Here is a 26,380-nt window from a genome sequence, read left to right as displayed (position 1 = left end):
TGAAGAAGGTCTGTATGGAGGAGTGGGCCAAAATCCCTGCTGCAGTGTGCGCAAACCTGGTCAAGAACTTCAGGAAATGTATGATCTCTGTAATTGCAAACAAAGGTTTCTGTACCAAATATTAAGTTCTGCTTTTCTGATGTATCCAATACTTATGTCATGCAATAAAATGCAAATTAATTACTTAGAAATCATACAATGTGATTTTCTGGATTTTGTTATAGATTCTGCCTCTCACAGTTGAGTAGGAAAACCTGCAAAATCTGTAGTGTACCAAATATATGTTCTCTCCACTGTACGTAAATGCATACATACATACACACACACACTCATCAAATGCTGCTGCTACTCTGTTATTTATTCTTACTCTTATCTATTCTGATGGCTAGTCACTTTATCTCACAGCTAGTTACATATCTTATTGTTTACTTCCACATTGGATTTCAGTCTTTTATGCAGTAATACAATATGAATAATTTATAGTTGTTTATAGCTTGTGCACTCTCTCTCTCTCTCTCTCTGTAGGGATCTTGCTGGTTGGCCCCCCTGGCACTGGGAAGACTCTGTTGGCCAGAGCCGTAGCTGGAGAGGCCGACGTCCCCTTCTATTACGCCACCGGTTCGGAATTTGATGAGATGTTTGTGGGGGTTGGAGCCAGTCGCATCAGGAACCTTTTCAGTGAGTCCCATCTCATCTTCAAGTCTCACCCTATTCCTGGCTTCAACCCTGAACCTAATAATGTACTTTTCCCAGTTAACTTAAGGCTGTTGTGAATTTTCGCAGCTTTTTGTTAAAAATCGCGCAACATTTCAGCGCCCTGCTACTCATGCCAGGAATATAGTATATGCATATGATTAGTATGTGTGGATAGAAAACACTCAGACGTTTCTAAAAACTGGTTAAATCACGGCTGTGACTATAACAGAACGTATGTTTCATCGAAAAGTGCAGGAAAATCTGATCACTGAAAATGGAAAAAAATATCCATGCGCCACTTCAACAAATTTTAAAGGTGACCCAGATTAAATGAGGCTGAGGTTGCAATACCTACAGCTTCCACACGATGTCAACAGTCTTGTCATTTGCCTACGATTTGTTTCTTGGTCAAAAACAAGAAGAGGCAACCCATTTCTTCAGGTATCCGACCGGATATTTTGGTTGAGATTTCCCCGGACATTATTTCCAGACGGACAGCTAAAGAATATACTTCGCCTCGTGATCAATTTGATCACTTATTAACGTTTACTAATACCTAAAGTTGCATTACAAAAGTATTTCGAAGTGTCTTGTGAAAGTTTATCGTCGACTTTTTTAATTTAAAAAAATGACATTACGTTAGAAAACGCTATTTTTTTCGTTGTTCACACAGTCTTCATAGATCGATATCTAGGCTATAAATGGACCGATTTAATTGGAAAAAAGACCCAATAGTGATTATGAGACATCTAGGAGTGCCAACGAAGAAGATGGTCAAAGGTAATGAATGTTTTATATTTTATTTCTGCGGTTTGTGTAGCGCCGACTATGCTAATTATTTTGTTTACGTCCCCTGCGGGTCTTTTGGGGTGTTACATGCTATCAGATAATAGCTTCTCATGTTTTTGCCGAAAAGCATTTTACAAATCTGACTTGGTGGATAGATTCACAACGAGTGTAGCTTTAATTCACTACCTTGAATGTGTATTTTTAATGACAGTTTGAGTTTTATCAAAAACTATGAAACTCCGCTGAGTGGTGTTCCTGCCAGTGAACTGTATTCTGCTACATCCTTAAGAAGTTCAATTAAAAAAAATACCCAAACTGGTTGCGAAAATGTTTACAAGCTAGATGATATTGTGTCATAATTGATCAACCATACGTTTGAGACCCTGCCCTAGACAACCCAATCTCTCTATACATTACTTGTCTGCAGGGGAAGCTAAAGCCAACGCCCCATGCGTGATCTTCATTGATGAGTTGGACAGCGTCGGAGGGAAGAGAATCGAGTCTCCCATGCACCCTTACTCCAGACAGACCATCAACCAGCTACTGGCTGAGATGGACGGGTATGTTTTCAATGTGTTCTTCTGGGTTGTGTTCAATGACATTATACACTACCATTCAAAGTTTGGGGTCACTTAGAAATGTCCTTGTTTTTGAAAGAAAAGCACTTTTTTTTGTCCATTAAAATAACATCAAATTGATCAGAAATACAGTGTAGACATGTTAATGTTGTAAATGACTATTGTAGCTGGAAACGGCAGATTTAAAAAATATTTACGTATGCGTAAAGAGGCCCATTATCAGCAACCATCACTCTTGTGTTCCAATGGCACGTTGTGTTAGCTAATCCAAGTTTATCATTTTAAAAGGCTAATTGATCATTAAAACCCTTTTGCAATTATTTTGGCACAGCTGAAAACTGTTGTCCTGATTTAAAAGAAGCAATAACACTTGCCTTCGTTACACTAGTTCAGTATCTGGAGCATCACTATTTGTGGGTTCGATTACAGGCTAAAAATCACCAGAAACAAAGACCTTTCTTCTGTAACTCGTAAGTCTATTCTTGTTATGCGAAATGAAGGCTATTCCATGCGAGAAATTGCGAAGAAACTGAAGATCTCCTACAATGCTGTGTACTACTCCCTTTACAGAACAGTGCAAACTGGCTCTAACCAGAATAGAAAGAGGGGTGGGAGGCCCCGGTGCACAACTGAGCAAGAGGACAAGTACATTAGACTGTCTAGTTGGAGAAACAGACGCCTCACACGTCCTCACCTGGCTTCATTAACTAGTACCCATAAAAAATCTGCTGTTTCCAGCTACAATAGTCAATGTCTACACTGTATTTCTGATCAATTTGATGTTATTTTAATGGACAAAAAAATAGCTTTTCTTTCAAAAACAAGGAAATTAATAAGTGACCCCAAAATGTTGTGTGTGTGTATATCTCTAAAACGGAGTGAAATAGAGATCTTCTAACTGAATTTGTCCAATAAGAACACAGATTCTTTGTTGCAAAATGTATTGCACTGTTGTGCCATACTGAACACTACCGTGGTGTAGCACCGCTGTTACTTTCTGTGGGGAGAAACCTGACTTCCCTTAACCTTGTCAAGTTTGTCGCCCGCAGGTTCAAACCAAATGAAGGGGTCATCATCATCGGGGCGACAAACTTCCCTGAGGCTTTGGATAAGTATGTTAAGCTTTGTTCAACTCATAATATTACACAATCACAGGGCCTGTGTTGTATTAGTTTACATAAGTACAGAATGGCTTGCCATGTTAAGACAAACTTAGGCTCTCCCTCCTAAACTGTCGCCCCCTCTCTAGCGCTCTGATTAGGCCGGGACGTTTTGACATGCAGGTCACTGTCTCCAAACCAGACGTGAAAGGACGCACAGAAATCCTCAACTGGTATTTAAGGAAGATCAAAGTAGACCCTGGTACATGAGCAACATACATTTTTTATTTATTGAACCTTTATTTGAGTAGGCAAATCAGTTAAGAACAAATTCTTATTTACAATGAAGGCCTACACCGACCAAACCCTGACGGCGCTGGGCCAATTGGGCGCCGCCCTATTGGACTCCCAATCACGACCAGACGTGATACAGCCTGGAATCAAACCAGGGACTGTAGTAACGCCCCTTGCACTGAGATGCAGTGCCATAGACCGCTGCACCACTTGGGAGCAAATATATATATATATACATATGTGTGATCTGTGTTGGCCATAGCTTGAGTCTATTGCTAATGAGCACCTGCTTCACACAAGTGAATCTGCTTGGCTAAATGCTAATAGATACTGTAAATGCAAATAGACTATGGCTATATGAGAATCTGTAGTGGTAACATGCTAATAGATGATATTATTGTTTTGTGCTCCCGAGTGGCGCAGCGGTCTAAGGCACTGCATCTCAGTGCTAGAGGCGTCACTACAAACCCAGGTTTAATTCCAGGCTGTATCACAACCGGACGTGATTGGGAGTCCCATAGAGCGGCGCACAATTGGCCCAGCATCGTTAGGGTTTGGCCAGGGTAGGCCGTCATTGTAAATAAGAATTTATTCTTAACTGGCTTGCCTAGTTAAATTAAAAAACTAAAAATAGACTATGGCTACTTGCAAATGGCTACATTTTTAAATAGACTACGGTGACATGCCATTTGGATACATGCTAATAGAATATGGCTACAAGCTAAAGGCTACCAACTAAAAGACAATGGTTATAAAATAATCTGCACTGGCAACATGCTAAATAGACTATGGCTACATGCTAATAGATTGCTATATGAGAATCTGCAGTGGTAACATGCTAGTAAGTCACACTGTAGTTGACCTAGCTTAGCTGTCACTGTTCCTGCTAACGACCTGGCTTCCTCATGCAGACATCGAGGCTGGGATCATCGCCAGGGGCACAGTGGGCTTCTCCGGGGCCGACCTGGAGAACCTGGTGAACCAGGCAGCTCTGAAAGCGGCGGTGGATGGCAAAAACATGGTGACCCTCAAAGAGCTAGAGTTTGCCAAGGACAAGATCCTCATGGGTGAGCACTGCTGTAGGAATAGGGAGAAAATAGAAATATACCCCCTTAATCACAAATCTGCCCTTACCCCTAGGCACTTGTTTAGATCTGAGAGGATTAGATAAGTGTAATCTATATGGTGGTAGCCCGTCTTAGGCCAAGTGGAATTTGCACCGTATTGCCTACACCTTACATGGAACCAAAACCGTCTGCGCGCAAGCGCCATCGTTCATAAATGTATTTTGTCCCCCCACACCAAACGCGATCACGACACACAGGTTAAAATATCAAAACAAACTCTGAACCAATTACATTAATTTGGGGACAGGTCAAAAAACATGAAACCTTATGGCAATTTAGCTAGCTTGTACTTGCTAACTAATTTGTCCTCTTTAGCTAGCTTGCTAATTTGTCCTGGGATATAAACATTGAGTTGTTATTTTACCTGAAATGCACAAGGTCCTCTACTCCGATTAATCCACACATAAAACAGTCAACCAAATCGTTTCTAGACATCTCTCCTCCTTCTAGGCTTTTTCTTCTCGACTTTATATTGCGATTGGCAAATTTCATAAATGAGGTGCATTACCGCCACCGACCTCGTTCGTCTTTCAGTCACACACCTTTGTATAACCAATGAGGAGATGGCACGTCGGTACCTGCTTCTATAAACTAATGAGATGGGAGAGGCAGGACTTGCAGCTCAATCTGTGTTGGAAATAGAACTGACTTCTATTTTTTCCCTTGGCAACACAGACGCTCGTTGGCACACTCGTGCAGTGTGGGTGCAATAATTGAATAACATAGATTTCTACATTTATTTTGCAAAACTCGCGCATGTGACACGAGCGGTGTAGTCAGCCAGTTGGCCTCGGAAACCCAGGCTTCTCAGAGGAAGGTCCGAAATTGTTTTCAAAAGTCTTCAACCACCCAAGCCATAGACTCACTCTGCTACTGTCCGGCAAATGGTACCGGATCATCGGTTCTCGGACCAGCAGGCTCTGAAACAGCATCTAACTCCATGCCAAAAGACTGATAAATAGCCATAATACTGCTAAATAGTTGATTAAATGGTTACACTGACTATTTACGTTGACCCTATCTTGCACAGACTCTATGCACATTCACAAGACTATACAGTTGAAGTTGGAAGTTTACATACACCTTAGCCAAATACATTTAAACCCTGTTTTTTTTTATTTATTTATTTTTTTACACAATTCCTGACATTTAATCCAAGTAAAAATTCCTTGTTTTAGGTCAGTTAGGATCAACACTTTATTTTAAGAAGGTGAAATGTCAGAATAATATTACAGAGAATAATTTATTTCAAGCTATTATTTCTTTCATCACATTCCCAAGTAACAAGTTTACATGCACTCAATTAGTATTTGGTAGCATTGCCTTTAAATTCTTTAACTTGGGTCAAACGTTTTGAGTAGCCTTCCACAATAAGTTGGGTGAATTTTGTCCCATTCCTCCTGACAGAGCTGGTGTAACCGAGTCAGGTTTGAGGCCTCCTTGCTCGTACACACTTTTTCAGTTCTGTCCACAAATTTTCAATAGAATTGAGGTCAGGGCTTTGTGATGGCCATTCCAATACCTTGACTTTGTTGTCCTTAAGCCATTTTGCCACATCAGAAATACCTTATTTACATAAGTATTCAGACCCTTTGCTATCAGACTCGAAATTGAGCTCAGGTGCATCCTGTTTCCATTGCTCATCCTTGATGTTTCTACCACTTGATTTGGAAACGCACACACCTGTCTATATAAGGTGCCACAGTTGACAGTGCATGTCAGAACAAAAACCAAGCCATGAGATCGAAGGAATTGTCTGTAGAGCTCCAAGACAGGATTGTGTCGAGGCACAGATCTGGGGAAGGGTACATAAAACATGTCTGCAGCATTGAAGATCCAAGAACACAGTGGCCTCCATCATTCTTAAATGAAATAAGTTTGGAACCACCAAGACTCTTCCTAAAGCTGGCCACTTTAGGAAATTGAGGGAGAAGGGCCTTGGTCAGGGAGGTGACCAAGAACCTGATGGTCACTCTGACAGAGCACCAAAGTTCCTCTGTGGAGGAGGGAGCATCTTCCAGAAAGACAACCATCTCTGCAGCACTCCACCAATCAGGCTTTTATGGTAGAGTGGCCAGACGGAAGCCACTCCCAGTAAAAGGCACATGACAGTCCGCTTGGAGTTTGTCAAAAAGCACCGAAAGACTCTCAGACCATGAAAAACAAGTTTCTCTGGTCTGATGAAACCAAGATTGAACTCTTTGGCTTGAATGCCAAGTGTCACGTCTGGAGGAAACCCTGCACCATCCCTACGGTAAAGCGTGGTGGTGGCAGCATCATGCTGTGGGGGTGTTTTTCAGCAGCTGGTAGACATGTCAGGATCATGGGAAAGATGAACGGAGCAAAATACAGAGAGATCCTTGATGAAAACCTGCATCAGAGCGCTCAGGACCTCAGACTAGGGCAAAGGTTCACCTTCCAACAGGACAACGACCCTAAGCACACAGCCAAGATGATGCAGGAGTGGCTTCGGGACAAGTCTCTGAATATCCTTGAGTGGCCCAGCTAGAGCCCGGACTTGAACCTGATCAAACATCTCTGGAGAGATCTGAAAATAGCTGTGCAGCGACGCTACCCATCCAACCTGACAAACCTTGCGAGGATCTGCAGAGAAACTCCCCAAGTACAGGTGTGCCGAGCTTGTAGCATTATACCCAAGAAGACTCTGCTGTTACCGCTGCCAAGGGTTCTTCAACAAAGTACTTAGTATTTTAGAATAAGGCTGCAGCGTAACAAAATGTGGAAGAAGTCAAGGGGTCCGAATACTTTCCGAATGCACTGTATATGTGTCCAAAATCTACATACTTTATATCTCTTTTAGTCGTCCTAAGTTTACACTGAAAACATTTTTTCCATCCCATTTATTGTTATTTATTATTATTATTTTTACTGTTTGGACATAGGCCCCCGAAAAAACACTTAGGCGACCGGTCAAATAATTTTCTATGTAGAAACAACCCTGTAAGATGCAAAATGAATTCCGCATAGCCTATTAAAAGCGAGACACGGACCAAAGAAGAAAAAAAGTCAACAGAAGGAAATGCCGCTCCTAATTGGAAACAGCATTTCTACTTAGAGCCAATCAAATGTGAGCGCTGGATGCCACTGACTCTGACCACTCCCATTCAAAATATAAATCCAAACCTGAATTGTGCCCAGACTTCCAATAGTTGAGTGAACGAGATGGGACTACATACACCTATACAATCCTCTCGGACCTTCCTATGGGTTTATTTGGCATTCAGGGACCGAATGGCTTCGATCAGGAATTCAAGTGATTTATCTCTATCCATCTCTTCCCTCCCACAGGTCCAGAGAGGAGGAGTGTGGAAATTGACAAGAAGAACAAGGAGATCACAGCGTACCATGAGTCTGGTCACGCTATCGTGGCGTACTACACCAAGGACGCCATGCCCATCAATAAGGCCACCATCATGCCCAGAGGTCCTTCCTTGGGTCATGTAAGTAAGACTGGAAATAGGGAAATTGAAATATATAGGAAACAAGATGGGTAGTGAACATAACATGGTTAGACTAATTTTATACTGGTTTCTTATATGAAGGCTATGACACAGAAATAAACCACATTTTTTTCAGGAATCTGTTCTGCTGAGCATGCCAATATAATAATGCTTAATTCCCCCTGGGTTTATGTCTTGCAAATGAAATCATCATTTTTTATGTTTTTAGATTCGTCAAATTGAAGTGGTTGGTTTCGTTCGCTGCCGGGCCTCACTCCTCTTCCCCCACTGTCCATCCTAGGTGTCTATGCTCCCGGAGGATGACCGCTGGAGCGAGACGCGTGCTCAGTTGCTGGCCCAGATGGATGTCAGCATGGGAGGCCGCGTGGCAGAGGAAATCATATTTGGCAATGAGTTCATTACCACGGGTATGCAGGGGGATGTAGAGTTGGAGCAGGAGGGCAATTAGAGTACAGAGTTACAGTATCCACCTAGCACAGTACTGTAGAACAATAAGAATTTTCCAGAAAACGGGATGGTGCATCCCGGTGTCGTGCTATGCCGGATTAAGTGATATGACATGCTATTCTATAAAATACTTTTTCCGTAATTAATATCACCTCATTGAGCTAATCATGTAAATGTAATTAACTAGAGAGTCAGGCACCACAAAATAATATTTATAGAGCTGTTATCTTCCGTATAAACTCTTAAAGACCTAGTAATATTTTACATCAATAGCAGTCAATATTAATCGTCACCTTAATTCAGTCTCATCTGAAAGTTGTAAATTCTTAGTTATTTGCACGAACCCTGGCTAACAATTTGAATCAGCAATACAACATTTTGTTTAATAATTTTTTTACTAAATACCTAACTAATCACACAGAATTACACATACACATAATTAAATCATAACTTGATTACAAATTACGTCATAAAGGAAAACGTCCTTAGCGGGTGGAACAGATATGACTGCTTGTTACACAAAAGAAAAGGGGCTGGGTTGAGTGAAGGAGCGGGAAGACTGAGGAACACAGGGAAGAAGCTGTGCTATCGTAAATGCAGTATCTTATGCATTCTAAATGACTTCTCATTTGGAAAAGGAAAATGCAAGAAATATTTACTCTGAGCTGCGCTTCGGTAGGTTGGTGGTAGATGGAAGGCCGTGTTGCCAAGCCGAGTCCTTTGAAGAATGTCTCTGGTTGTCAATTGGATACGTTGTAGTAACATCGTTGTCTTTTCCTTCCTAACCTGCGTTTGCAGGTGCGGTTGCTAACTCAACGGCTAGGAGGTATCACTTCTGTTGTGAATAAGAGTTCTATGTTCATACCATTCGCAACCAAAACTCACGCTGATGTTGGCTTCGTTCTGTAGTTATTATCTGAACCATTCTGACATAGGACCGTCGTCCTACATCCCGGAACAGGAAGTTCTATTGTCGTCAAGGCTTTATATAGGAAGGGAGAACAGGGGTGTTTCATAGTTGCCTTTGTCTCTTCACGTGGGTGGGCCACTGAGTGAGCAGCCCTATCTTATGAAAACCCACATCTCCCATTTTAGAAGCTAAAATCACATTTCATCCCATCACAAATAATGTCATATTCAAACATTTAAATTGAACAACAATTCCATGTGAATCCGATAACTCTGATTTGTCATCTTATCATTGATGAGAATGTCTCCGATGACAACCGAACTGACATATTCATTAAGTACCACCGCACATGTTCAATTGTTCGGATTACCAGTATATAGTTAATTTCCCCCCACCTTCTGATGTTCCCAGAATCTCTATGTTAACCAAGGGTTTTGCAAATGTAACCTCAGTAGGGTAGGGGTAATCCTGGCATCCAAATGTAACTTAAATAACATTCAAGTTTTTGTGATTGATGATATGGTCATATAGCTGACATTTTTATCCAAAGTGACTTACAGAATTGTGGAACATTGACAGTGACACATATGTTTTCAGTATATGTGACCCATGCAGGAATCAAACCCAGGGCTTACTGTTGCAAGCACCATGCTGACTCACTGAGCCATTGGTATCTTTTATCCCGTTAATAATCTTCCAAGAGTCCAAGACTAAACAAGATATATGAAATACATGTTCATCTTGTTTTTTTTAGGGGCATCAAGTGACTTTGATGCTGCCACCAAAATTGCAAGAATGATGGTGACCAGATTTGGAATGTGTGAGAGGGTAAGTTATGTTTGTTCGGGAAAGAGGAAATGAATTAATGTCTTATACTGCATGAGCAAAGGCCTGCTGTTTGTGTTGTATGCCTGTCAATACTTACTACCTACAGTGCCTTGTGAAAGTATTCGGCCCCCTTGAACTTTGCGACCTTTTGGCACATTTCAGGCTTCAAACATAAAGATATAAAATTGTATTTTTTTTTAGAAGAATCAACAACAAGTGGGACACAATCATGAAGTGGAATGGCATTTATTGGATATTTGTATAACTTTTTTAACAAATCAAAAACTGAAAGATTGGGCGTGCAAAATTATTCAGCCCCCTTAAATTAATACTTTGTAGCACCACCTTTTGCTGCAATTACAGCTGTAAGTCGCTTGGGGTATGTCTCTATCAGTTTTGCACATCGAGAGACTTGCAAAACAGCTCGAGCTCAGTGAGGTTGGATGGAGAGCATTTGTGAACAGCAGTTTTCAGTTATTTCCACAGATTCTCGATTGGATTCAGGTCTGGACTTTGACTTGGCCATTCTAACACCTGGATATGTTTATTCTTGAACCATTCCATTGTAGATTTTGCTTTATGTTTTGGATCATTGTCTTGTTGGAAGACAAATCTCCGTCCCAGTCTCAGGTCTTTTGCAGACTCCATCAGGTTTTCTTCCAGAATGGTCCTGTATTTGGCTCCATCCATCTTCCCATCAATTTTAACCATCTTCCCTGTCCCTGCTGAAGAAAAGCAGGCCCAAACCATGATGCTGCCACCACCATGTTTGACAGTGGGGGTGGTGTGTTTAGGGTGATGAGCTGTGTTGCTTTTACGCCAAACATAACATTTAGCATTGTTGCCAAAAAGTTCAATTTTGGTTTCATCTGACCAGAGCACCTTCTTCCACATGTTTGGTGTGTCTCCCAGGTGGCTTGTGGCAAACTTTAAACGACACTTTTTATGGATATCTTTAAGAAATGGCTTTCTTCTTGCCACTCTTCCATAAAGGCCAGATTTGTGCAATATACGACTGATTGTTGTCCTATGGACAGAGTCTCCCACCTCAGCTGTAGATCTCTGCAGTTCATCCAGAGTGATCATGAGCCTCTTGGCTGCATCTCTGATCAGTATTCTCCTTGCATGAGTTGAAAGTTTAGAGGGACGGCCAGGTCTTGGTAGATTTGCAGTGGTCTGATACTCCTTCCATTTCAATATTATCGCTTGCACAGTGCTCCTTGGGATGTTTAAAGCTTGGGAAATCTTTTTGTATCCAAATCCGGCTTTAAACTTCTTCACAACAGTATCTCGGACCTGCCTGGTGTGTTCCTTGTTCTTCATTATGCTATCTGCACTTTTAACGGACCTCTGAGACTATCACAGTGCAGGTGCATTTACACGGAGAGTTGATTACACACAGGTGGATTGTATTTATCATCATTAGTCATTTAGGTCAACATTGGATCATTCAGAGATCCTCACTGAACTTCTGGAGAGAGTTTGTTGCACTGAAAGTAAAGGGGCTGAATAATTTTGCACGCCCAATTTTTCAGTTTTTGATTTGTTAAAAAAGTTTGAAATATCCAATAAATGTCGTTCCACTTCATGATTGTGTCCCACTTGTTGTTGATTTTTCTCAAAAAAATACAATTTTATATCTTTATGTTTGAAGCCTGAAATGTGGCAAAAGGTCGCAAAGTTCAAGGGGGCCGAATACTTTCGCAAGGCACTGTAGTGTGGAACCTTCACAAAGATCTATCTCTGTTTCTCAATGAGCTTCATTGGCATAAATGGTAACCACCCTGTGTTGCAGCACTACATACAATGCATTCGGAAAGTATTCAGACCCCTTCCCCTTTTCCACATTTTGTGGAATGTCCTTAAATGTCCTTATAAATCTACACATAATAACCCATAATGACAAAGTGAAAACACGTTTTTAGAAATGTTTGCAAATGTATATTTTTTAAAATTAAAAATACCTTATTTACATAAGTATTTAGACCCTTTGCTATGAGACTCAAAATTGAGATCAGGTGCATCCGGTTTCCATTAATCATCCTTGAGATGTTTGTACAACTTCATTGGAGTCCATCTGTGGTAAATTCAATTGATTGGACATGATTTGGAAAGGCACACACCAGTCTGTATAAGGTCCCCCAGTTGACAGTTCGTGTCAGATCAAAAACCAAGCCACGAGGTCGAAGGAATTATCCGTAGCCCCCCGAGACAGAATTGTGTCGAGGCACAGATCTGGGGAAGGGTACAGAAAACATGTCTGCAGCATTGAAGGTCCCCAAGAGCACAGTGGCTTCCATCATTCTTAAATGGAATATGCTTAGAACCACCAAAAGCTGGCCTCCTGGCCAAACCGAGCAATTGGGGGAGAGCACACAGATAAGACAATACAGATGTGCCAAGCTTGTTGCACCATACCCAAGAAGATTCGAGGCTGTAATCGCTGCAAAAGGTGCTTCAACTAAGTACTGAGTAAAGGGTCTGAACTTATGTATGTGATATTTCTGTTTTTTAATTTATACATTTGCAAAAATGTCTAAACCTGTTCTTGCTTTGTCATTGTGAGGTATTGTGTGTAGGTTGATTGGGGGGGGGACTATTTGATTCATTTTAGAATAAGGCTGTAACGTAACAAAATGTGGAAAAAGTCAAGGGGTCTGAATACTTTCCAAATGCACTGTATATATTGTGACATATCTTTCTCTTTTTTTTTTTTTTACCCCCTTTTCGTGGTATCCAATTGTTAGTAATTACTATCTTGTCTCATCGCTACAACTCCCGTACACGGGAGTCGTACTCGGGGCTCGGGAGAAAGCCATGCGTCCTCCGAAACACAACCCGCGGAAGCCAGCCGCACCAATGTGTTGGAGGAAACACCGTGCACCTGGCTATCTTGGTTGGTTGGGCGCGAACCCAGAGTCTCTGGTGGCACAGCTAGCACTGCGATGCAGTGCCCTAGACCACTGCGCCACCCAGGAGGCCAGCATATCTTTCTCACTCACTCACTCACTCACACACACTCTCTCTCACCTGTGTTGTAGCTGGGTGTCATGACCTATGCCGACCAAACGAAACAGAGCCCGGAGACACAGGCTGCCATCGAACATGAAGTCAGGATACTTTTAAAGGTAAGTTTCCACATACATCGTCCTTCCAAGGCCCTGATTTGGTGCTCTTTGGCTTGTGGTTGCATCACCGCCTGGTATGGCAACTGCTCGGCATCTGACCGCAAGGCGCTGCAGAGGGTAGTGCGTACGGCCCAGTACATCACTGGGGCCAAGCTTCCTACTGTCCAGGACCTCTATACCAGGCGGTGTCAGAAGGCCCTAAAAATTGTCAAAGACTCCAGCCACCGTAGTCATAGACTGTTTTCTCTGCTACCCCACAGCAAGTGCTGCTGGAGCGTCGAGTCGTCAAATGTATTTTTAGCTGTCCCATGAGTGTTTGCGAACTATCAGACAGATCAGTGCAGACAGCTGATGTGAGACAATGCCCCTAGCTGTGTCAAAATAATTTCCTGACTTTTCTGGTGGTTTGTGTGGTCCTCCAGGATTCGTACGAGCGGGCCAGGGCGCTCCTCAAGTCTCACGCCAAGGAGCACAAGAACCTGGCCACCGCCCTGCTGCAGTACGAGACGCTGGATGCCAAAGAGATCAAGATGGTACTGGAGGGCAAGGCCCTAGAGGTCAGATGAGACTTCAAGGGTGGAGGCGTCACTCTGTTTATTGGGGTGTTCGGGATGGGGTGGGGAGTGGAGACAAAATATGGCTGTGGATTAGGGTAGTGGAGCGTAGGAACTGTTGGGACTGGCTTTTTGGAAGGTGTTGGAATGAAAATCAAGGTTTCAAGATAGGATAATTTTTTATGTAAAATATGCACGCTACCTACGCACACAGTCTTATCTTCCTGTTAATGTCTGGATAGTTGTTAGGATCCTTATTGTCGATAAAAAGGGGATTTCCCTTCAAATTGGTAGGGGCAATCAGCAGTTGCTGCATCCATTTTGGGATTTATAAATTAATGATATGTACCCATTTGATTCTTGAAGAATATAACTTGTAAATGCCTCATGACTTTAGTTCAACTGTCGTACCCCATCAGAACCCAAAATATAACCTTGTATTACGTCAATGTTTGTAAACAAACTAAATGTAAACAAACACTGTAAAGCCTAAAAATTGCCAGATTTACACATTTAGTTTTTAGTTTGAATGTATCCCATTGTCATATGACCTATTTTTCAATGTACCCTGTTGTGTGTGTGTGTGCACATGTGTATATGTGTGTTGAATGTTTTATGGCTAGTAAGTCCAAGTCCAGTGAGTCCATGCCCTGGCTCCTCAGAATTGTCTCTACCTGAGAATGTCAATCATGTATTTGTAATAAGGAATCTGATTCCCCCTAAATAGTCGAACAACTTTTCCCAGGTTTACCAATATTCCCAGGTTTGTCTGAGCCGTGTGTGCTAGGTGCCGTTTCGAAGATGGCATTTTGGGAATGTACATGCACCCGGAGTAGGGACTCTTTTGGACTTGAGCCACAATTCAAATGTGTCTTAGCACTTTGGTCAGTCTGAACACTTACTCTATGTATTTACGTTATCAAATATGTCAATGCTGTGTGTGTATATATAGATGGGAGTGCTGCTGTGCTTTGAAATTATGCTTTTATTCACTTCATACTCAACGTTGGCAAATTAAGCTGCGACAGGCCATTGGATTCTGTTTTTTGATCAGATTAGGTCATCTATTTACTATGAAATACCTTACAGTTATCTGGTTTCTAGGTCTAAACAATTGTAACAGTTAAACCTAAGAGACCCTACAACTCCTCATATCCTGGTTCACTCCCCACTACTGCCGTGTACTCTCTATTCACAGCTGTCTCACTAGCATTGCTTGAGTAGATCTGTGAATCTGTTTTTTTACATTTCCTCACTTTGAATGGTTTTAAGCACAGTAGCTCAGAACCTCACAGTGTAAGCAAGGACCGTCATACTAATTTGCTGATGTGTAGGCCTATAAGGAAAACGGTCAAATGCATCTGTAGACAATCGACTCAATCGCTTCAAGAATGCAGTATCTCCAGCTTTGGTGAGAATGAACAGTTTTTACAGAATGCTTTAGGCAAGAATATTGAACTCCTTTTGAAATAATGTTGAGTTGGAAGCGTTAAGATTGTGATACGATGGAGGTTGAAAGCCATACCTTTTAGGATGTAATGTTCTTTTAGAGGCAAAGTTTATTACAATGTCTTGCAAAAGTATTCATACTCCTTGGTTTACTTCACGTTTTAAATTGTAATTTTGTCAACAATCTACACTAAATAGTAAAATGTCAAGTGGAAGAATATATATTTTTTAAGATAGAAATTAAATAAGTAAAATGTACACATTGAGTATACAAAACATTAAGGACACCGGCTCTTTCCATGACAGACTGACCAGGTGAATCCAGGTGAAAGATATGATCCCTTATTGATGTCAGTTGTTATATCCACTTCAGTCAGTGTAGATGAAGTGGAGGAGACCGGTTAGAGAAGGATTTATAAGCATGTGTGCTATTCAGAGGGTGAATTGGCAAGACAAAATATTTCCGTTGAACAGGGTATGGTAGTAGGTGCCAGGCACACTGGTTTGTGTCAAGAACTGCACCACTGCTGGGTTTTTACACTCAACAGTTTCCCGTGCGTACCAAGAATGGTCCACCACCCAAAGGACATCCAGCTAACTTGACACAACTGTTGGAAGCATTTGAGCCAACATTGGCCAGCATCGCCGTGGAACGCTTTCGACACCTTGTAGAGTCCATGCCCCGACGAATTTACATTGTTCAATTCGTACGGGGGGTTGGGACAACTCAATATTAGGAAGGTGTCCTTAATTACATTTACATTTAAGTCATTTAGCAGGCGCTCTTATCCAGAGCGACTTACAAATTGGTGCATTCACCTTATGACATCCAGTGGAACAGCCACTTTACAATAGTGCATCTAAATCTTTTAGGGGGGGGGGGTGAGAAGGATTACTTTAACCTATCCTAGGTATTCCTTAAAGAGGTGGGGTTTCAGGTGTCTCCGGAAGGTGGTGATTGACTCCGCTGTCCTGGCGTCGTGAGGGAGTTTGTTCCACCATTGGGGGGCCAGAGCAGCGAACAGTTTTGACTGGGCTGAGCGGGAACTGTACTTCCTCAGTGGTAGGGAGGCGAGCAGGCCAGAGGTGGATGAATGCAGTGCCCTTGTTTGGGTGTAGGGCCTGATCAGAGCCTGGAGGTACTGAGGTGCCGTTCCCCTCACAGCTCCGTAGGCAAGCACCATTAATCATTTGTACACTCGGTGTATGTTAGAAACACATTTGGCAGTGACTACAGCTGTGAGCCTTCTTGGGTAAGTCTCTAAGAGCTTTACACATCTGGATTGTGCAATATTAGCCAATTATTATTTTTATAATTCTTAAAGCTCTGTCAAGATGTTGGGACTCATGGCTAGACAAAAATGTTAGTCTTGCCATAGATTTTAAATCAGATTTAATTCAAAACTGTAACTTGGCCACTCAGGTACATTCCCTGTCTTCTTGGTAGGCAACTAGATTTGTGTTGTAGGTTATTTTCCTGCTTTAATGGTGAATTCTTCTCCCAGTGACTGCTGTAAAGCAGACTGAAGCAGGTTTTCCTCTAGGATTTTACCTGTGCTTAGCACCATCCCATTTCTTTTTATCCTGAAAAAACGATTTGCCGACGTCAAGCTTACCCATACCATGATGCAGCCACCACCACGCTGGAAAATAAGAAGGCAGTTAACTCAGCGATGTGTTGGATTTGCCCCGAACATAAGGCTTTGCAGTTAGGCCAAAAAGTGTGTTCCTTTGCCGTTTTTTTTTCTTTTCAGTCATACTTTATTCTGTATATTTGTATTCTTCTTTTGACTCTGTCGTTTAAGTCATTATGTCGTCATTACAATGTTGCTGATCCATCCTCAGTTTTCTCCCATCACAGCCATTGAACTCTGTAACTGTTTTAAAATCACCAATTATCTCGGCTCAGGATATGACCCAGATGCAGACAAAGGAGACGGAAGGTACAATACACAGAGTAGTTTATTAATCCACAGGAGGCAGGCAAAGGACAGAGATATTCAATGTCTGATTTGTTATTGTTACCTATCTTCCAATCGCTGCCCTTCTTTATGAAGCTTTCAAAAAGCTCCCTGGTCTTTGAAGTTGAATCTGTTGCTTGAAATTCAATACTTGACTTAGGGACCTTACAGATGTTGTATGTATCGGGTACAGCGGAAGGGTTAGTCATCCAAAAATCTGGTCAACTCTTATTATTTCACACAGTGAGTCCATGTAACTTTATTATGTGATTTGTTAAGCCACATTTTACTCCTGAACTAATTGAGGCTGAATACTGATGCAATGAATATATTTTTGTTCTCATTTTTATTTATCTTAAAAATAAATAAACACACACACATATATATATATGTGTGTGTGTTTATTATATATTATATATATATATATATATATATATAATCTTCCACTTTGACATTACAGAGTAGATTGTTAGGCAACAATTCCAATTTATTTTATACCCCCCCCCAAAAAATGTGAAGAAATCAGAGGGGTCTTAACTTTTGCAAGGCACTGTACCTACTGTGTACCCATTCCCAAGTGTATAACCAGTATCATTATGTGTAGGCCAATACGTACATTTGAGTTTCTTGCCAAAGTAACACATTTTGAGCTCTCAATGATATGACAGACGGAGGAATTTTTTGTGCAGCTCAAATAAATAAATGAACAGAAATGTAATAAACTAAACCCTACTATAATATTAACTGTGGTTTGTGGTTGGTTATCTGTTTGATTTACACAACTTTCCTGACATCAGAATTATGCATGTTCAACTTCAGTGTAGTTGCTACATGCTCAAAAAAATGAATTCTGAACGTTGATACATAACCAGCTAACGGTTTGAGTAAAACGACAGCACCCAAGGTAAGTCGGAAATCAGCAAAACTAGATTTAAAAAAAAACTTTATATTAAAATAAAATTTCTGAAAATGAGCATAACTTTAACTAAATGTCCCAATGTACTAGCCAGTGCAAACATTTGCACCGGTGTAAATAAACTGATAGAATCCGAATTTTAGGTAACGTAGTCTCTGTATTTTTAATACAGTATGCCCAATATTTTTTGTTCTAATGTTTATTTGGATAGTGAAGCAAAAACATTTAATTTGGCTCTACAGTATACTCCAGCATTATGGATTTGGAATCACATTTTTTATATTAGGCAGAATATCACCTTTGACTCAAATGACACAGTTCATTATTTACATTTAATTTATATTGGATAATAACAACACGATTTATACACAAGGTGTAATCCATTCTGAGAGACTCCCAGCAGCCTTGTTTAGTGAATTTATCATACTTCCCTCAGAGCACAGATACACACTCCCCAAGTTTAAAATGAACAGGTCTATACTGTCTTTCACTACAGATGCTACCATCGTTGTCAATAACCTGTAGTAGCAATGTGTGCCGTCTACATATAGCTGTAAAAACTGTTGTTTTTTGGTCATGTGTTCATGTTTTTATTACTTGCTGCAAAATTAATTGCCCCTAGGGGACAATAATATACCCCTCTACTATTCTTATAATAATAATAATAATATATATAATATAATAATATATGCCATTTAGCAGACGCTTTTATCCAAAGCGACTTACAGTCATGTGTGCATACATTCTACGTATGGGTGGTCCCGGGGATCGAACCCACTACCCTGGCGTTACAAGCGCCATGCTCTACCAACTGAGCTACAGAATGTTGATATATTGATTGATATAGTTGATATATTTAAAATGGCAGTTAAGTGGTGTTTGTTTCCGAAACAAAAAACTTTTTAAAGAGAATCTTGTTATTTTTTCACTTAGTTGGAGCTACTACCGGCAACTTATTTTGGAGATATATACATGTGAAGTCGGAAGTTTACATACACCTTAACCAAATACATTAAACTCTGATTTTCACAATTCCTGACATTTAAGCTGAGTAAAAATTCCCTTTTTTAGGTCAGAATAATAGTAGAGAGTATGATTAATTTATTTCAGCTATTATTTATTTCATCACATTCCCATTGGGTCAGAAATGTACTACACTCAATTAGTATTTGGGAGCATTGCCTTTACATTGTTTAACTTGGGTCAAATGTTTCGGGTAGCCTTCCACCACCTTCCCACAATAATTTTGGCCCATTCTTCCTGACAGAGCTGGTGTAAATATGTCAGGTTTGTAGGCCTCCTTGCTCGCACATGCTTTTTAATTTCTGCCCACAAATGTTCTATAGGATTGAGGTCTGGGCTTTGTGGTGGCCACTCCAATAACTTAACTTTGTTGTCCTGAAGACATTTTGCCACAACTTTGGAAGTATGCTTGGGGTCATGGTTAATTTGGAAGACCCATTTGCAACCAAGCTTTAACTTCCTGCCTGATGACTTGAGATGTCACGATGCCATCTATTTTGTGAAGTGCACCAGTCCCTCCTGCAGCAAAGCACCCCGACAACATGATGCTGCCACCCCCCTGCTTCACGGTTGGGATGGTGTTCTTCGGCTTGCAAGACTCCCTCTTTTTCCTCCAAACATAACGATGATCATTATGGCCAAACAGTCCTGTTTTTGTTTCATCAGACCAGAGGACATTTCTCCAAAAAGTACAATCTGTCCCCATGTGCAGTTGCAAACTGTAGTCTGGCTTTTTTTTCTGGTGGTTTTGGAATAGTCCTTGCTGAGCAGCCTTTCAGGTTATGTCAATATAGGACTCGTTTTACTGTGGATATAGATACTTTTGTACCTGTTTCCTCCTGCATCTTCACAAGGTCCTTTGCTGTTGTTCTGGGATTGATTTGCACTTTTCTCACCAGAGTACGTTCATCTCTAGGAGACAGAATGAGTCTCCTTCCTGAGAGGTATGACGGCTGCGTGGTCCCATGGTGTTTATACTTGGGTACTATTGTTTGTACAGATGAACGTGGTACCTTCAGGCATTTGGAAATTGCGCCCAAGGATGAACTAGACTTGTGGAGGTCTATAATTGTTTTCTGAGGTCTTGGCTGATATCTTTTGATTTCCCCATGATGTCAAGCAAAGAGGCACTGAGTTTGAAGGTAGGCCTTGAAATACATCCACAGGTACACCTCCAATTGACTCAAATGATGTAACAGTTTTCTTGAGTCGAAGGAGAGGCGGACCAAAACGTAGCGTGGTTATTATTCATGGTTCTTTAATAAAGAAACTATACATGAATAGACTAACAAAACCAGAAATGTGAAAAACCAAAACTGCCCTATCTGGTGGAAACACGGATACAAGAACAATCACCCACAAAACCCAACACCAAACAGGCTACCTAAATATGGTTCCCAATCAGAGACAATGACTAACACCTGCCTCTGATTGAGAACCATATCAGGACAAACACAGAAACAGACAAACTAGACACACAACATAGGATGCCCACTCAGATCACACCCTGACCAAACAAAACATAGAAACATACAAAGCAAACTATGGTCAGGGTGTGACAAATGATGTCAGTTAGCCTATCAGAAGCTTTTAAATGACATCATTTTCTGGAATTTGCCAAACAGCACTGTCAGCACTGACCCACTGGAATTGTGAAATAATCTGTATGTAAACAATTGTTGGAAAAATTCCATGCGTCATGCACAAAGTAGATGTCCTAACCGACTTGCCAAAACTATAGTTTGCTAACAATACATTTGTGGAGTGGTTGAAAAACTAGTTTTAATGATTCCAACCTAAGTGTATGTAAACTTCCGACATCAACTGTAGTTAATGCAAGGTATTTGTATAATGTAGACTACACATGCAGAACGTGCATGCTAGACATACAATAACTTCCCAGAGGAGTTAGGAGTTATCAAGACAATAACAATGAGGATATATAAACTACTTCAATCAGATCACAAGGGGATCTCCCTTATTAACCAGTTGTAATTGTGGTACTTCATTATTAACCATACATCGTTGTTGAACCTGGTCATGACACAGTAACTGACAGATGCAATTCTATTGCCTTTTGGATAGGCTTGAGTGTCTTGTAAAGGAAAATCAGTCCTCTGTCTGACAGGATAGACAATCTGTGTTATACCAACTACCACCCGATGGGAGCTGTTATCTAAATAGTACATGTTTGAGAGCCACTTTCATGTTGGGCTGATCTGTGAACTGGCAGCACATTCCCAGGTAGGAGAGGAATATTTCCTGACAGACTGCATGTAAGTCTGTGAGGAAACATTCAGATCACAATGTGTCTTTTGATTGTCTACACGTGTCGCTAAAGCTGTTTAAAGGCACAGTCAACTTAGTGTATGTAAACTTCTGACCCACTGGAATTGTGATAGAGTGAATTATAAGTGAAATAATCTGTCTGTAAACAATTGTTGGAAACATGACTTGTGTCATGCACAAGGTAGATGTCCTAACCGACTAAAATATATACAAATTCATAGGTCTTTGTGAACTCTTGAAAAATTTAAATATGACAATTTAATTCACACATTAACATTAATTTTGTTTATTCACGTTGTCATCTGTCTTCACACCTCCCCTGGCATCAGTGACTTTAGGACTTCCATGAGAACACCTCTTCTTAGAGATTGCCACAGATATGGTATGTGTGAACCTTGTGATAGCCCACAGATTGTCTGCCTCCCAGACAATGTAATAAATTGTCATTCAGTCATCATACTGGGCTTTGCATGCCAGCCAGTCACCTTCTCTCATTCTTACACTACAGCCGTCATTCATGGAAAACAAATGAAAAATCAAAGGGCCTATGCAGAGCATCAACTTTTTGTTGTTGCTGTTTTTACCGATGCCTGGAAAACACAACCAGATTATAATCGAATCAACGATATTTAAATGATAGGAGTGCACCCTTGTGTCTCTCTAACTGAACAGTGCAATAAAATATATCAAAATTCATAGCCCTTTACAAACTCTTGAACAATCCAAACACGGCAATTTTATTCACACAGTAAAATTAATTTAACAAAAATTAATAAGCAGGCCTTTCGAATCGACCTGGCCGGGGTATCCTGGAAGGATATTGATCTCATCCCGTCAGTCGAGGATGCCTGGATATTTTTAAAAAATGCCTTCCTAACCATCTTAAATAAACATGAGAAATTTAGAACCAGGAACAGATATAGCCCTTGGTTCTCCCCAGACCTGACTGCCCTTAACCAACACAAAAACCTCCTATGGCGTTCTGCATTAGCATCGGACAGCCCCTGTGATATGCAGCTGTTCAGGGAAGCTAGAAACCATTATACACAGGCAGTTAGAAAAGCCAAGGCTAGCTTTTTCAAGCAGAAATTTGCTTCCTGCAACACTAACTCAAAAAAGTTCTGGGACACTGTAAAGTCCATAGAGAATAAGAACACCTCCTCCCAGCTGCCCACTGCACTGAAGATAGGAAACACTGTCACCACTGATAAATCCACCATAATTGAGAATTTCAAGAAGCATTTTTCTACGGCTGGCCATGCTTTCCACCTGGCTACTCCTACCCCGGTCAACAGCACTGCACCCCCAACAGCAACTCGACCAAGCCTTCCCCATTTCTCCTTCTCCCAAATCCGTTCAGCAGATGTTCTGAAAGAGCTGCAAAATCTGGACCCCTACAAATCAGCCGGGCTAGACAATCTGGACCCTTTCTTTCTAAAATTATCTGCCGAAATTGTTGCCACCCCTATTACTAGCCTGTTCAACCTCTCTTTCGTGTCGTCTGAGATTCCCAAAGATTAGAAAGCAGCTGCGGTCATCCCCATCTTCAAAGGGGGGGACACTCTTTACCCAAACTGCTACAGACCTATATCTATCCTTCCATGCCTTTCTAAGGTCTTCGAAAGCCAAGTCAACAAACAGATTACCGACCATTTCGAATCTCACCATACCTTCTCTGCTATGCAATCTGGTTTCAGAGCTGGTCATGGGTGCACCTCAGCCACGCTCAAGGTCCTAAACGATATCTTAACCGCCATCGATAAGAAACATTACTGTGCAGCCGTATTCATTGATCTGGCCAAGGCTTTCGACTCTGTCAATCACCACATCCTCATCGGCAGACTCGACAGCCTTGGTTTCTCAAATGATTGCCTCGCCTGGTTCACCAACTACTTCTCTGATAGAGTTCAGTGTGTCAAATCGGAGGGTCTGCTGTCCGGACCTCTGGCAGTCTCTATGGGGGTGCCACAGGGTTCAATTCTTGGACCAACTCTCTTCTCTGTATACATCAATGAGGTCGCTCTTGCTGCTGGTGAGTCTCTGATCCACCTCTACGCAGACGACACCATTCTGTATACTTCTGGCCCTTTTTTGGACACTGTGTTAACAACCCTCCAGGCAAGCTTCAATGCCATACAACTCTCCTTCCGTGGCCTCCAATTGCTCTTAAATACAAGTAAAACTAAATGCATGCTCTTCAACCGATCGCTACCTGCACCTACCCGCCTGTCCAACATCACTACTCTGGACGGCTCTGACTTAGAATACGTGGACAACTACAAATACTTGGGTGTCTGGTTAGACTGTAAACTCTCCTTCCAGACCCATATCAAACATCTCCAATCCAAAGTTAAATCTAGAATTGGCTTCGTATTTCGCAACAAAGCATCCTTCACTCATGCTGTCAAACATACCCTTGTAAAACTGACCATCCTAACAATCCTCGACTTTGGCGATGTCATTTACAAAATAGCCTCCAATACCCTACTCAACAAATTGGATGCAGTCTATCACAGTGCAATCCGTTTTGTCACCAAAGCCCCATATACTACCCACCATTGCGACCTGTACACTCTCGTTGGCTGGCCCTCGCTTCATACTCGTCGCCAAACCCACTGGCTCCATGTCATCTACAAGACCCTGCTAGGTAAAGTCCCCCCTTATCTCAGCTCGCTGGTCACCATAGCATCTCCCACCTGTAGCACAGGCTCCAGCAGGTATATCTCTCTAGTCACCCCCAAAACCAATTCTTTCTTTGGCCGCCTCTCCTTCCAGTTCTCTGCTGCCAATGACTGGAACGAACTACAAAAATCTCTGAAACTGGAAACACTTATCTCCCTCACTAGCTTTAAGCACCAACTGTCAGAGCAGCTCACAGATTACTGCACCTGTACATAGCCCACCTATAATTTAGCCCAAACAACTACCTCTTTCCCAACTGTATTTTATTTATTTTGCTCCTTTGCACCCCATTATTTGTATTTCTACTTTGCACCCCATTATTTGTATTTCTACTTCTTCCATTGCAAAACTACCATTCCTGTCATGTTTTGTCTTAGATTGTCTTGTCATTTTGCTTTTCCCTCTGTTCATTTTCCCCCTGCTGGTCTTTTTAGGTTCGTTCCCCTTTTTCTCTCTCCCTTCCTCTCTCTCTTCTCTCTATCGTTCCGTTCCTGCTCCCAGCTGTTCCTATTCCCCTAATCAATCATTTAGTCTTCCCACACCTGTTCCCGATCCTTTTCCCTGATTAGAGTCCCTATTTCTCTCCTTGTTTTCCGTTCCTGCCCTGTCGGATCCTTGTCTATTGTTCACCGTGCTGTGTCTATGTATCGCCCTGTCGTGTCGTGTTTCCCTCAGATGCTGCGTGGTGAGCAGGTGTCTGAGTCTGCTACGTTCAAGTGCCTTCCCGAGGCAACCTGCAGTTCTTGATCAAGTCTCCAGTCTGTTCTCGTCATTACGAGTAGAATTATGCCTTTTGATTGTAAAGTTACTTTACTGGATTAAAGACTCTGTTTTCGCCAAGTCGCTTTTGGGTCCTCATTCACCTGCATAACAGAAGGATCCGACCAAAGAATGGACCCAGCGACTACAGATGCTCGTAACACTGCCGTCGAGATCCAAGGAGCCATGCTCGGCAGACACGAGCAGGAATTGTCTGCTGCTCGCCATGCCGTGGAGAACCTGGCCGCTCAGGTTTCCGACCTCTCTGGACAGTTCCAGAGTCTTCGTCTCGTGCCACCTGTTACTTCCTGGCCTGCCGAGCCTCCGGAACCTAGGGTTAATAACCCACCTTGCTACTCCGGGCAGCCCACGGAGTGCCGCTCCTTTCTCACCCAGTGTGATATTGTGTTCTCTCTCCAACCCAACACATACTCTAGCGAGAGAGCTCGGGTTGCTTACGTCATTTCACTCCTTACTGGCCGGGCTCGAGAGTGGGGCACAGCTATCTGGGAGGCAAGGGCTGATTGTTCTAACAATTACCAGAACTTTAAAGAGGAGATGATTCGGGTTTTTGACCGTTCAGTTTTTGGTAGGGAGGCTTCTAGGGCCCTGGCTTCCCTATGCCAAGGTGATCGATCCATAACGGATTACTCTATAGAGTTTCGCACTCTTGCTGCCTCTAGTGACTGGAACGAGCCGGCGCTGCTCGCTCGTTTTCAGGAAGGACTCCACGCAGTGGTCAAAGATGAGATTCTCTCTCGGGAGGTTCCTTCCAGTGTGGACTCTTTGATTGCTCTCGCCATCCGCATAGAACGACGGGTAGATCTTCGTCACCAAGCTCGTGGAAGAGAGCTCGCGTCAACGGTGTTTCCCTGCTCCGCATCGCAACCATCTCCCTCCTCTGGCTCAGAGACTGAGCCCATGCAGCTGGGAGGTATTCACATCTCGACCAAGGAGAGGGAACGGAGGATCACCAACCGCCTGTGCCTCTATTGCGGATTTGATGGACATTTTGTCAATTCATGTCCAGTAAAAGGCCAGAGCTCATCAGTAAGCGGAGGGCTACTGGTGAGCGCTACTACTCAGGTCTCTTCATCTAGATCCTGTACTACTATGTCGGTCCATCTACGCTGGACCGGTTCGGGTGCTACATGCAGTGCCTTGATTGACTCTGGGGCTGAGGGTTGTTTCATGGACGAAGCATGGGCTCGGAAACATGACATTCCTTTCAGACAGTTAGACAAGCCTACGCCCATGTTTGCCTTAGATGGTAGTCATCTTCCCAGTATCAGATTTGAGACACTACCTTTAACTCTCACAGTATCTGGTAACCACAGTGAGACTATTTCTTTTTTGATTTTTCGTTCA

The 26,380-nt window shown here is 42.0% G+C and overlaps 1 protein-coding gene across 2 annotated transcripts in view; it reads left to right on the top strand.

Moving 5' to 3' along the window:
- Nucleotides 1–15,931, top strand: part of LOC124009154 (ATP-dependent zinc metalloprotease YME1L1-like) — a 54,484-nt gene extending 38,553 nt beyond the window's left edge. For both annotated transcript variants that reach the window (XM_046320679.1, XM_046320678.1), the window contains exons 9-18: nt 526–678; nt 1,913–2,045; nt 3,113–3,175; nt 3,313–3,425; nt 4,369–4,524; nt 7,894–8,045; nt 8,347–8,473; nt 10,178–10,251; nt 13,293–13,379; nt 13,802–15,931. In XM_046320679.1, coding sequence (XP_046176635.1) covers nt 526–678; nt 1,913–2,045; nt 3,113–3,175; nt 3,313–3,425; nt 4,369–4,524; nt 7,894–8,045; nt 8,347–8,473; nt 10,178–10,251; nt 13,293–13,379; nt 13,802–13,945 — 1,202 coding nt within the window. In that variant the 3' untranslated portion in view covers nt 13,946–15,931. The remainder of the gene's footprint in view (nt 1–525; nt 679–1,912; nt 2,046–3,112; nt 3,176–3,312; nt 3,426–4,368; nt 4,525–7,893; nt 8,046–8,346; nt 8,474–10,177; nt 10,252–13,292; nt 13,380–13,801) is intronic.
- Nucleotides 15,932–26,380: the final 10,449 nt, after the last annotated feature.

Source organism: Oncorhynchus gorbuscha, linkage group LG22 (genome assembly GCF_021184085.1).
Source record: "Oncorhynchus gorbuscha isolate QuinsamMale2020 ecotype Even-year linkage group LG22, OgorEven_v1.0, whole genome shotgun sequence".
NCBI classification, from domain to species: Eukaryota; Metazoa; Chordata; class Actinopteri; order Salmoniformes; family Salmonidae; genus Oncorhynchus; species Oncorhynchus gorbuscha.
This window is presented reverse-complemented; position numbering and strand designations above follow the sequence as displayed.